Source organism: Opisthorchis viverrini, assembly GCF_000715545.1.
Source record: "Opisthorchis viverrini unplaced genomic scaffold opera_v5_396, whole genome shotgun sequence".
Lineage (NCBI taxonomy): Eukaryota > Metazoa > Platyhelminthes > Trematoda > Opisthorchiida > Opisthorchiidae > Opisthorchis > Opisthorchis viverrini.
Window position 1 is genome coordinate 47709 of NW_008752055.1, and position 11445 is coordinate 59153.

The 11445-nt window shown below is 41.8% G+C and overlaps 2 protein-coding genes across 2 annotated transcripts in view; both read right to left on the reverse strand.

Annotated features, from left to right (window-relative positions):
• Positions 1-283, reverse strand: part of T265_15236 (hypothetical protein) — a gene marked incomplete at both ends in the record, with an annotated part of 5476 nt that extends 5193 nt beyond the window's left edge. The window contains one exon of the mRNA XM_009177153.1: positions 125-283. Coding sequence (XP_009175417.1) covers positions 125-283 — 159 coding nt within the window. The remainder of the gene's footprint in view (positions 1-124) is intronic.
• Positions 284-1871: 1588 nt separating this feature from the next.
• Positions 1872-6616, reverse strand: T265_10697 (hypothetical protein; the record flags this gene model as incomplete). The annotated part of the gene is made up of 3 exons (XM_009177154.1): positions 1872-2368; positions 6286-6340; positions 6472-6616. The coding sequence occupies 3 exons, from the start codon at positions 6614-6616 to the stop codon at positions 2275-2277; spliced, it is 294 nt and encodes a 97-aa protein (XP_009175418.1).
• Between the last annotated feature and the right edge of the window lie 4829 nt (positions 6617-11445).

Below are 11445 nucleotides of genomic sequence, written 5' to 3' on the forward strand. Positions count from 1 at the left end.
GGAGTGGACTATCCGGTTTCTTGCCGAATGTAGTATGGGGGTTTTTGAAGAGAGGTCTGCATTCAACGATTTGAACGATTCATTCTGTAGGTTCAGCAGAATCGCGGAAACAACGCAGTTTCACTTCTGTCCGCAGCCGAATGTAACACGAGGGCTGGGATACTGCCACGTTGCCCAAGCCTAAACGGGGGAAGTCGAGAAGCAAAGGTCGGGTTTGAGCCACGGACCTTCCGGTCAGTGGGTTTGCACTGTAACCACTGAGCCAGCTCACCCCGATCCGAATCTACACAAGTTCCTTAACGCTGGAATTCCTAAACTGCTCCCCAGGTGTACGGTGCTTAGGTCAAACATTTGTTTTTTCCTCTTGCTTTAATTTCGGTGGTTCTGTTTCCATGACTTTGTACACAATCCAATTTTGTACATGAATCCAAAATTTCACCTCAGTTGGTTGAATGATTCGTGTGCTGTCTGAATCACTATTACGTGTATTACTTAACTGGAACTTGGAGACGTGCTACGAAAGCTACCAAACTACCTCAGGGATGACTGAGAGCCTGACTTCATCCAATTTACTATGGTCCTTACCTTACCGTCCTTCTCTTATGTTCTTCCTGTAGAAGCCACCACATTGACCAACGGATATGTTGTTTTGCTTACCTAGCAGAGTGATACTCTACGGTAAGTCATTGACCATGGGTGTGTGAGATCACGTTCGACGATTGTCTTTGATCTCGTGCACGCTGCTTACCGTGAGCAGTTCGACTGATCACATTAGATCCCGGACATGCCTTTGGCTCCAGCTGATCAACGCATATTCTCACGTAACATTAGCAGCCGAGGTTACTCAAAACGAGAAATTACCATCGTGGGTGCACTTGAGGGACAGAACGCCTAACCAAACAAACAGTGGGGTATCCACACTCACGTGACAGTTCTCTGATGGGTTGACGAAAGGATGCGCACGCGTACAAACTCGCGGACACATCCAATCAGCTGTTACAACGTGCCACTGAAATACACTGCGATAGGCGCATTCAAACTGCCTATCAGTGACACTTCTTTCCATTCTGTTTTGCATTGTAACCGTGTCGAGGCCAATCGATTGACCAATAGTCTTAATAGAACGAAGAGGGGCGTGTTGCCCCGCAAAAATCGTCAATTTATTCACTTTCTCTGGAATGCTGGTTTTTTTAGCAACCGTAACGCAGAATGATGTGTTTTCCCTGGTTCTTGTGACCTAGCTTACAGTCTTTGGCGATGTCTGGCAGTCCACCATCTCTTATTTCCGAATTTCGAATAAATTCACATATATTTTACACACCACGGCTTGCTGCTGGTAAAATTGCATCAAATGGTGTCTTGTTGCAGAAATTTTCTTCTGATATTGTTATCCAAGCTTATGAATGATATGAGGTTGCATTTTTCTGAATGTTTATCAGATCCGAACTGTTGATCATTCCTAGCAGGGAAGAAATAACCAAACGGCGCTCCTAGGATTTTGGGCTCAAATCGACCTCATCTGCAGGAGCAAAGCTCAAGTGAGAAAAAAAACTTAAAAGGACCCGAACATTTAAAGCTTAGTTCCGCTCACATCCAGTATTTTCACCTCTTTCGTTTCAATAATCACACCCAAGTGAAAGTTTCCCATCCATCAAAGAGCAACTTTTCGTCACTGTCTAATACTGCTCGCGATTTCCTTGTCTGCGCCCATTGCAGTGACGGCATGCAGTCTACCGAGATATCGGGAAGGGTAATTATGCCTTCGAATGCGAATAATTGATACCATTGTGGCGTTGCTTGCTGAAAGTTCAACCACAACCTTAGTTCGCCGATTTAGAATTTGTCAAAAAGAGCACTTGTCTCGACTGCTACTGACACTAAGAATGTTTAAATCAACGAGAGTTAAAAAGCGTCCCATCGTTCCCAAAAAACTGTCTGTGGATTCATGAAAAAAACAAAACATGATGGCTTTGGAAAACTTGTTCTGTCGCTTCATGCCGCATGAATTTCACTTTTCTCGTCCGGCACTGAGAGTTGCGGCATCTCCCCTTTTTCATTCGGTTCCTGATGGGGTTCTTTCAGTTGCACAGTAGCATCTGGAACAATCGGACACTCTGGATCTCCAGTATCGACATTTCTGAGTACGTCTCCTTTGCCTTCATCCGGAATCAGTCTCTTTTCAGGGAATCGCCCAGGTCGATTTGTGTATAACTGCAAACTGTCCATGATCTGGGTGAACCTGAGACAGAGCTCTCCAGACCAACAGTTGGGAACTCACCGCTCGTCCTTGGATGCACGCTGCTCCGATTCGATTTGTCTAGTTAGATCCTCAATAAGCTTCTTGATGCTTGTGACCTCTTCTAAGCTACTATAAGCAAAATGAAATATAGACGTTACTCACAATCGAGACAAAGCGGTAAGAGCACTGACTGTAACTTTAGAAGCGTGAAACATCTGGCAGACTGTCAACTTTCATGCCTGCTGCTGCAATACAAATAAATTGCTACAGATGAATACCGCGGAACGATTAACGGTAATTAATCCTGCTCCGTCTCAGATCTACGGTTTCCAGTCTATGTAAAAAGAACGCACCTAGTTCATCGAGGCATTTAATGTGGGGATGGTCCTTTAGTAGGTCTGTTGCCGAAGGCGGGGTACTTGGATAAATCTTATGGACTTAGTGTTTTGAGTTTCCAGCTGGTACTCCTGTTTTTACTGAACAGGTTGCGCCACTCAATATCATCATCTCACACAACCTTCCGCCGAGTTGATTACCTGAAGAATGGAACTAATATATATGGTCAAAAATCCACTTTATGAAACTAATAAAGCCCTTACAATAGCAGATATGTTCGTAAATTGTGGCATATATATATATATATATATATCAAATTATGCGGCGCCCAAACTATTGAGCGGAAGATGCGATGCTCCTTCCGGTCCATTACTAGCCGATTTAGTATGCACCAGCAAAGACAAAACTAATAATAATAATAATAATAATAATCGACAGCATTCTATCAGTGTTCAACACCGATGCTTCACTGCCGTAAAACCATGACTTATTTGAAAGCCTTATTGTAAAGAAACGAGTAAAGTTGGACGGAGAAGGGACTTAGTGCTAGCCTACCACAATCATTCCGAGGTGCCTACACCTCCAGACACTCATTCAGGCAATCTGGATAGAAACTGACAAAATGATACCTATGTGTATAAACACTAAATTGTGATATGCCAATCAATTGGGTAAACTGGCTGACGAATGAAAATTATGGTAAGGTAAATTTAGCATGGTCAAATACAAAGATAGGTAAGCTCGACGAATTTCGTTTCCGAAGTCTCAGGCGACGCAAGTTGGTGAGTATCGCCTGGGTGAATTCACCTCACCTGTCAACGACACTATCTGTTGACCGAACAAATGCAGAAAAGTTCTAATCCATACACAGAGTAAAAGATCTCCTTGAAGTCTATGTAAACTGAATATTAGTAGGCAGTACCTACTTTACGGAATTGTAGGTGTGGTCACTACGTTCCCTACTTGGCCGAAATCTAGCTTGGTGTTCTCGAATTTGTGTCTCACCTGCTGAAGTCAGGCGTTGTATTATTCTTGAAGTCGACAGCCTTCTTGCAAGTAGATAAGGTTTCCAAAATCACTGGGATGAACACATCTCAGCATTATTCTGGGGCATGAAGCATCCTTGGGATTGATCTAACGTTCTTTGCGTATATTACCCAGCACAGGCATAGCACGCAATGACCGGAAAGCCTCAGCTAGGCGATCTAGCTATAAAGTGACAGCTAATTCGAGGGAGGGATTGGTTTCTTGCTTGTCTTTTAGAATTTTCAACCTCGTGCAATAAGAATCACACGGAGCTAACCCTGGAAGGCGAGAAGACCCGCTGAATCTAAGAGTTAATTTCGGATAACTAGATAATGACTAGTGCCGTTCGAACTCTTCGTTAGTCTATTTGCCAGACTGTGGTCCGACAGCATTAGTACATATCGCAACCGTGTTGGCCGCACCAGAGTTTCATTCTGCTCGAGCGAATCCGACTCAGTAACTAGTACTCGGTTGCGAGTCGTACAATGACTATACAGCCAGTTAGAGCCGGTCATAATACGAAGGTAGTAGCAATCAAATAGATGAGTACGTTCCAGATAGGAGGGACCAAGTTTCACAGCTGTGGAGTAGAACGGATTCTGAGATGGTTTTCCAGGCACAGCCCTTTAAGCTCGGTAATAATCAGACAGCGAAGGTGGTGCAAACTGACAAACAGTGCTAGTGCCGTGGTGAGGAGTGCAGTGACCTCACTGTCACAGAGCAGTCACTAATTATGAAGGTGCTAAAGTCGGTGATTCTACCTACAAACTCAAGTTCCATCCTTAGAAGCATATTTTGTGGACCGTAAACTCATTGACATCGTGGTCATAGCTGGTTGCCCTGCGTAACAGTCAGACTGGAAAAACGGTATGAAGCAATAACATAGTTTTCCAACTCTACCAGTTGGCAGCATGAACACCCCAGTGTTATAGCAATACCGGCCTAAAAAAGGATCAGATGCTCCGAAATGTTTGATGGAGGTTCTACAAACGACCAGAAACGTGTGTGCCTGTGCCTTTGACTAACAAAGCACAGAAAACGTTCAAAATGAAAAGTTGCTGCCAACGTCCACCTGGGAAACATGGTAATTCTAAGGACATGCTTGAAATATAAACCGACCCGGTCAACAAGTCTTCTAGGGAGGCTATTCAACAGTGCCTATCGTTTCGCGGCAACCAAATTGTGGTCACATCCAGGGGGAAAGTTGATTTCATTGCTTTCCGTCACAACTAGTTAGTAGCTAAGATGGACTCGCCACCGCAACCAAAGGAATGGGCTTTTTTGGACCATCCAACGGATTATACAATTATTTTGCCAACCAATTTGTGGCTGTAGCCAGATCAGCACAGATATAACGGATCGGTTTTCATCTCAAAGGGCCTTCAGCTATTTTTGTTGACATGTACTACAAGCCACACATTACGCAACATAGAGTCCATAAAAACTGACGAGGAATTTAAGGTCACCGACTGTCACAGAATCCGAATCGATCATCTATTCCAGCAGCCCTGTCGAGTCTTCAGGAAAATTTTGCGCATCAGTATCACAAGCTTTTCATGAAATCCATTGATTGAAACGAAACAGATGAAATTATATGCACAGCAAGGGATCTTGTAATCACTTGTTCAACATCCATTTGACCCAAGTTCTCTTATCTTGTTTGCAAATTGACTATAATTATCGATACCAATGGTTGGCTGGTTGAAGGAAAATGATCAGACAATGGATGAAAATAAATGAAAAGCCCCACATTTGGTGAGTTATTGAATGAGTCTATCAGAACTCATGGAGCCTCTCATAGCGTTCAAAATGTGACGTATTTATTGACGCTTCGTTTCTAATTCGCGGTCCAGATTTGGCACATCTATGTCAGCATTTTTCAGGCGACCGACCATGCCTAGTTCTGAATTATTTGATTCAGGCTCTGTTGCCGTTTAAATCTGTGTATCATTGTGTTTGAGCATTCATTTTCATGCCCTGGTTTGGGTCATATTATAGTAACTCATATTGTCAGTTGCCTGACAAAATTGTGAGTCTACCCCTATTCCCATTCCTCGGGCCTAACTCATTTGGTTACTCCACAGTCAGAACTGTTAGATAGAGCCACAATATTCACTTTGGTCTCGGAGCTAATAAACTGCAAGGTAACTGAAAAATCAACAAAATTGGTCGCCACTGGTTGAAGGCCATTTCACTAAATTTCTGTGACCCATGCGACCTTGGTTGATTTTGACTGATGATGGTCATCGATCAACCAACAACATGACGGGGTAACAAGTGGAAATGCATTTTGTGACGAAAGACATAGAGGATGGTTTGCCCAACGGCGGTGTAAGAGTGACCACGTAGAGTCCAATCGCACTTGTGTGTTAAATCCACTTTTGAACATTGACTGCAACTATCGATATCAACGGCTGACCGGTTGTGGGCTGAAGCAACAATAGAGACCTGTCGGGTTCGAGAGAACAGAAGTGGTGAAAGCCCTTTTTATGGCATAGCTACTACATAGACCACACATATTTCAGCACATAGTTTGTGTAATTTGAGGAGACAGATTTGGATGATAGATGGTAGAGGACATTGCGGTGAAGTGATTGTCTCATATAGAAATTATTTGTGGAACTCATCTGGAGAATAATGGAAAGAAAAAACGAGATGATATGGCTATACTGCTGTCTACTCACCGTTCATAATTCCTGCGCTGAAGCTCTAACTTGTGAAGCCACAGCTTCCTCTGGACTAAAACCAAACGCCGTCAATCATACACACGTTTAAACCAACCTTGCAGTTGCTTTATCTCTTGTGTGACACCGCAAGATTCATCCTGAACTGTTTTTACACGAGGTTCCCGACAACATACTAGTTCAAACCTGCTTCCATTCGTTGCAGAGCCTTATGTTTCTCTTCTCCGATTTTGCTCAAAATCTGTTCTAAATTTTCTTTTTCCGCAAGGTATTCATTCAGTAACTTCTCAGTGCAACCCGTTGTCGGTAGTTTGGGTTTCGTTTCCGCCATCCGAGTGGGCTGCGTAATATATCAAAGGGGGCAGAATGAGCTACTCAAAATATATGAGTAGTTGCAAATTTAAACCTTCGCCCATGAACCCGAGAAATGCCACCTGTCAGCAGTTGATCGTGGGCCCACCGACTGAATGTTTTCTAATACAATCTACTGACCGGTAATTATGGGCACCCGTCCGAATTTTTTGTTAGAATTAACATGTTTCCACTTTTTGTCTTGGGCGAGCCTAGGCATTATCATGTGCGAGTCTGGTCTCGCATTGATGGTCTCCACGTTTTGATTACCCTTTCGGAAAAATGCAGCATTTTTCCAGATTTCTTATCCAAGAATAGCTGAGGCCACTTATCCATAGATATTTTAAACTGGCGTTCAAGTGGAAGAGGTGTACGCAGTCGGTGTTTACCAAAGTGTCGTGTGCGGAATGTCGTGTGGAATATCGTGTTACCAGAAACGATGGAGAAATTTAAAAAAGGTTCTGTGTACTTGTTCAAAGAGATAAGGTCATAGTTAAGACTGATTGTAGGATGCAAAAGGCCCTACACTAATAAATAATATAAGTGTTTGGCTGCGCAACCACGTAAGTGGGTTTTTTGTTTATCACAGCGCTTCACGGTTGGAATGAAAACGTCTTATCTCCAAATAAGGTGACGTCATCAATGCGGGGTTATGTGCGTCCGTGGTTTAGCATTTTTGTGAACGTAAAAACTAACTGTGGTAACGATTGTGTGAGAGATACCTTGCAGTGTAGATTAACATGTTCACTTTGAGCAATCTGTGAAATAGGTGGCGAGGAACAATCATTTTTTGCGGACAATTGAGTAGCGTTTCCCTACTTTGATTTTGTAAGGGATTCTGTGTATATTCTATGCGCACTGTCATTTTTAGTTATCTATTTGCTATCCTGTTACGACTGCTTTAATTTCAGTAAATGAGTTCACTAGGGATTTGTGCGCCTGGAACTGCGATGGTTGGAAACTTGGGTCATGTGCATAAGCTACCTAGACACACCCGGGTGGCCCTGTTGACACGGAGTCCCGGTAGTTAGCTGATACAAACCCTGCATAGCCGGAAGGTTGTTTGTGTGCTAGAGTAGAGGTCGGGGTTAAGCCTGACATTTTCTCTGATGACAAAGATATGAACACTATGTGTCTCCCTCTCCAAGTAAAATATTACGAAAGATTGCTTCCACGAAGCTCCCCTTTTTTCAGGTAATGTCGAAAAAAGACCAGGTATTCAAACTTCGATGGTAAAAAACGTCTGCCACATTGCTGGACAGAATTGGACAGTATATAAGCCATAATGATGGGTAGTTCCGGGGAGATGTACGAGATACTAGAGTGAGGGGTGAGAGTATCTTTCTGCCTTGAATAAGCAGCAGATAAATAGTGCTTGGGTTATTCACAGTTTAAATGAAATCTTGTAAGTGCTTGGCGTTAAGTTTGCTAGAAGAAAAGCATAGCACCGTAATAAGGAACCTCTGTATGCTTTCAGTGCACTGATAGAAAAAAATGGTACACGATGTTAGTAGAGCACATTTTTAGCTATGTTCATTTGCCTTGTTTTAGAGTGAGATGCCGATTTTTTTTGCTTTTTAATGTTACCGGCAAAGTGAAATTTTCGTGCTTTAGGTATCTAAGCCAGATGTGTCAGAGGCCAGCTGCATTTTACTGGTGGCAACGACGTTTTTAATTTGAGCAGCTATTTTATTTCAGTACCTGAGCCATACTTTGTAGAGTTTATAGAGAATGAAGCAACATAAAAATTTTAGCCGATGGCTAACAGTCACTAGTTGTCGCAAAAAATGCACATCTGTGTAATTAAGTTATCCTAAACTGGCGTATGACAGTATGCTGATTCAAATATACTCGTGCAGTAAAACCCTCCATAATGTGACAGTTCATTGGACTTCTAGAGTGTTGGAAGTAAGATCTTAGGTTTTTTTCTCGTCAATAGCATATATTACTAAGAATTGCTGAATAAGAACCGTGTCTGTCAAAGTCGGTTTAGAGTATTTTTGCAAGTATAAATGCTGCCCTTAACCTTACGTTAATGCCCACAACCCAAACTGTACAAGATTTTGTCTCCTCTTCTTTATTAAATTGCTAGATGCGAGGAGAGCCCGATGTATCGGTCTACAAAGCATGATAAAAGATGTCCAAGGAAGTGAGTATTTATTTGCATTAACTTTATGTGAGACTCAGGTATGAGAAAGGACATTACAACGTACTAGATTCCAACAACTAAGTTGTTTTACATAATTTCATTAAGTGTTAAAAATTGCACTCTGGGGGGTTTTGTTTATCGAAGATATGATTTTGTAAATTTTAATTGAAAGTTTGTCCTGTCAGAGAGTCAATCTGTGTTCAAAAATTAAGGACTGCAAAAGAATTTTGTCATCATTGGAAATCTTTAACAATACAGATCTTCTGGAACTCAGAGGGTTTAAAACTTGCTCTTTTTAGACCAGTGTCTAAACGCCAATATAGTTTACCTAAAGCGATTAAAAGCAGTATGAATAGTCCTCGCTCAAACGGAATTTAGCACCGCTTTTTGACAGGAAGCAGTATGAATAGTCCTCGCTCAAACGGAATTTAGCACCGCTTATTTGACAGGACGTATTTTAGATAAAAGTTGGACGATTTTCTTATACCAAAATTATTTTACATGTGTCTAACAACAAATCTGATTCTATAAGAAAGGAGGAATTTCTATCGGTACCCAGGAATCCATTTACTACCTTTTCAGGTGACGTGGTCTCTGTGGTTGGAGAATAAGCGGTGTCGCATCCTGTCCGAGCAAAAGAAAATTGCAATGCTATCAAGCCGCTCAAAGTAGAGCGATTATGTTCAACCACAAATCGGAAGGTGGTGATTTCCAAATTATCTAAACTTCGAAGGATGCACACTCCTAATGACTTCCATTGGGGATGAAATAGCTGCAAAGTGTCTATCAACTGTTGAAAGTAGGCTGACCAGACCAGAGAAGAGAAACCGCAGTTCTAATGAGCGAAAACTACAATGACGGTTTTTTGGGTAACAGAATGTCACAAGATAAGATAAAGAACATCACTGACTAAATCCAGGAAAACTATATCATCAACAAATAACTGTGATGACGTGCGCACAGTACTCAAAACCTAAACATTTAGAACACTGAGGGTTGGCCGAAATGCCTGGTGAATCGTAGAAGCCTGATAAATTGAAAAAGCACTATCACGGATCAGGTTTTCAGATGATTTAACCGATTGGTTCAGGGAGGACGGATGTTAGTGAATAATATCAAAAAAGAATAAAACCTCAAGCCAATTACAGGAATCCTGTTTCAAACAATAGGCCCTAAAATTAGAAAGTTTTAGCTTGCCTCGTCAACTCAACCTCTAAGAGGAGCAAAGACTCTCAAGTGGACCATCGAAAGCAGTCTGCCACCGGCAGCTAAATCCAAGCATGCATTTTCATGGTTTCCTAACAAAAACTATTCATCCCAGACGATACGTTTGAGGGCGGCTAGCCGCATGTAGTGATTTCATATTCGAAGTAACTGGAGTAGAGACATAAGGCCCATAAAATGAAACGCGTCAACGGTGCTCCACTTATTCAAAAATGGTGCGAGAAGGTCTTTAAAAACGTTAATGGATCATCCATTTAGTGACTATAACTTCTCAGATATCAGATACCGTCTCGTATTTTCCTCCGCAGATTGGATTATCGTTTAAAGGTATATACACGAGAGAATCATGTTGAACGTCACTCTGGCCTGGATCGCGTTGATTATTTCTTCACTTTGTAACAACTACTGCAAATTTGCCCTTATTTTGACGATCAAAAACCGTATTTTCTCATCTAAAGTTTCCTATAATTATGTTGATCGTATTAAACTGTAGCCGTGTTTACTCTTATCTGCGTTCTTATTGCCTGTGGAGGATGAGTACGTTCAGTATATGATAAGTGTGCACATCTACGCCAGAATTTCTCCCGGGCTCATGCTATCACGTGATGTCATGCAGTAATGTTCCGTCCTCCGTCCTTTAACTTTGTAATCGATGTGCTGCTTGAGTCTTATCGACTTGCTTTCAACACCTCTGAATTTGAATACCTATCGGATTATTGATCCTGGGCACTGTGTACACCAAAGTCGGTGCACTTCTTGGATCGTGCCTCTTGGAGGGAGGTTGTTTGTATAACATTAGCAGTTCTGCTGCAAAGTTTGGTGTACGCAAAACAACTGGGTGAGCCTGAGCTCACAACTCATATTTAAGCAATAGTCAATCAGTATGACAGATTAGTTCATTAATCTGTGCATGACCAAGTAGCTTCAGCTATTAACGACCGAAGTTCGTCTGCGGTTTTAAATTCAAATTTTGTCATCATTGGAAATCTTTAACAATACAGATCTTCTGGAACTCAGAGGGTTTAAAACTTGCTCTTTTTAGACCAGTGTCTAAACGCCAATATAGTTTACCTAAAGCGATTAAAAGCAGTATGAATAGTCCTCGCTCAAACGGAATTTAGCACCGCTTATTGGACAGGACGTATTTTAGATAAAAGTTGGACGATTTTCTTATACCAAAATTATTTTACATGTGTCTAACAACAAATCTGATTCTATAAGAAAGGAGGAATTTCTATCGGTACCCAGGAATCCATTTACTACCTTTTCAGGTGACGTGGTCTCTGTGGTTGGAGAATAAGCGGTGTCGCATCCTGTCCGAGCAAAAGAAAATTGCAATGCTATCAAGCCGCTCAAAGTAGAGCGATTATGTTCAACCACAAATCGGAAGGTGGTGATTTCCAAATTATCTAAACTTCGAAGGATGCACACTCCTA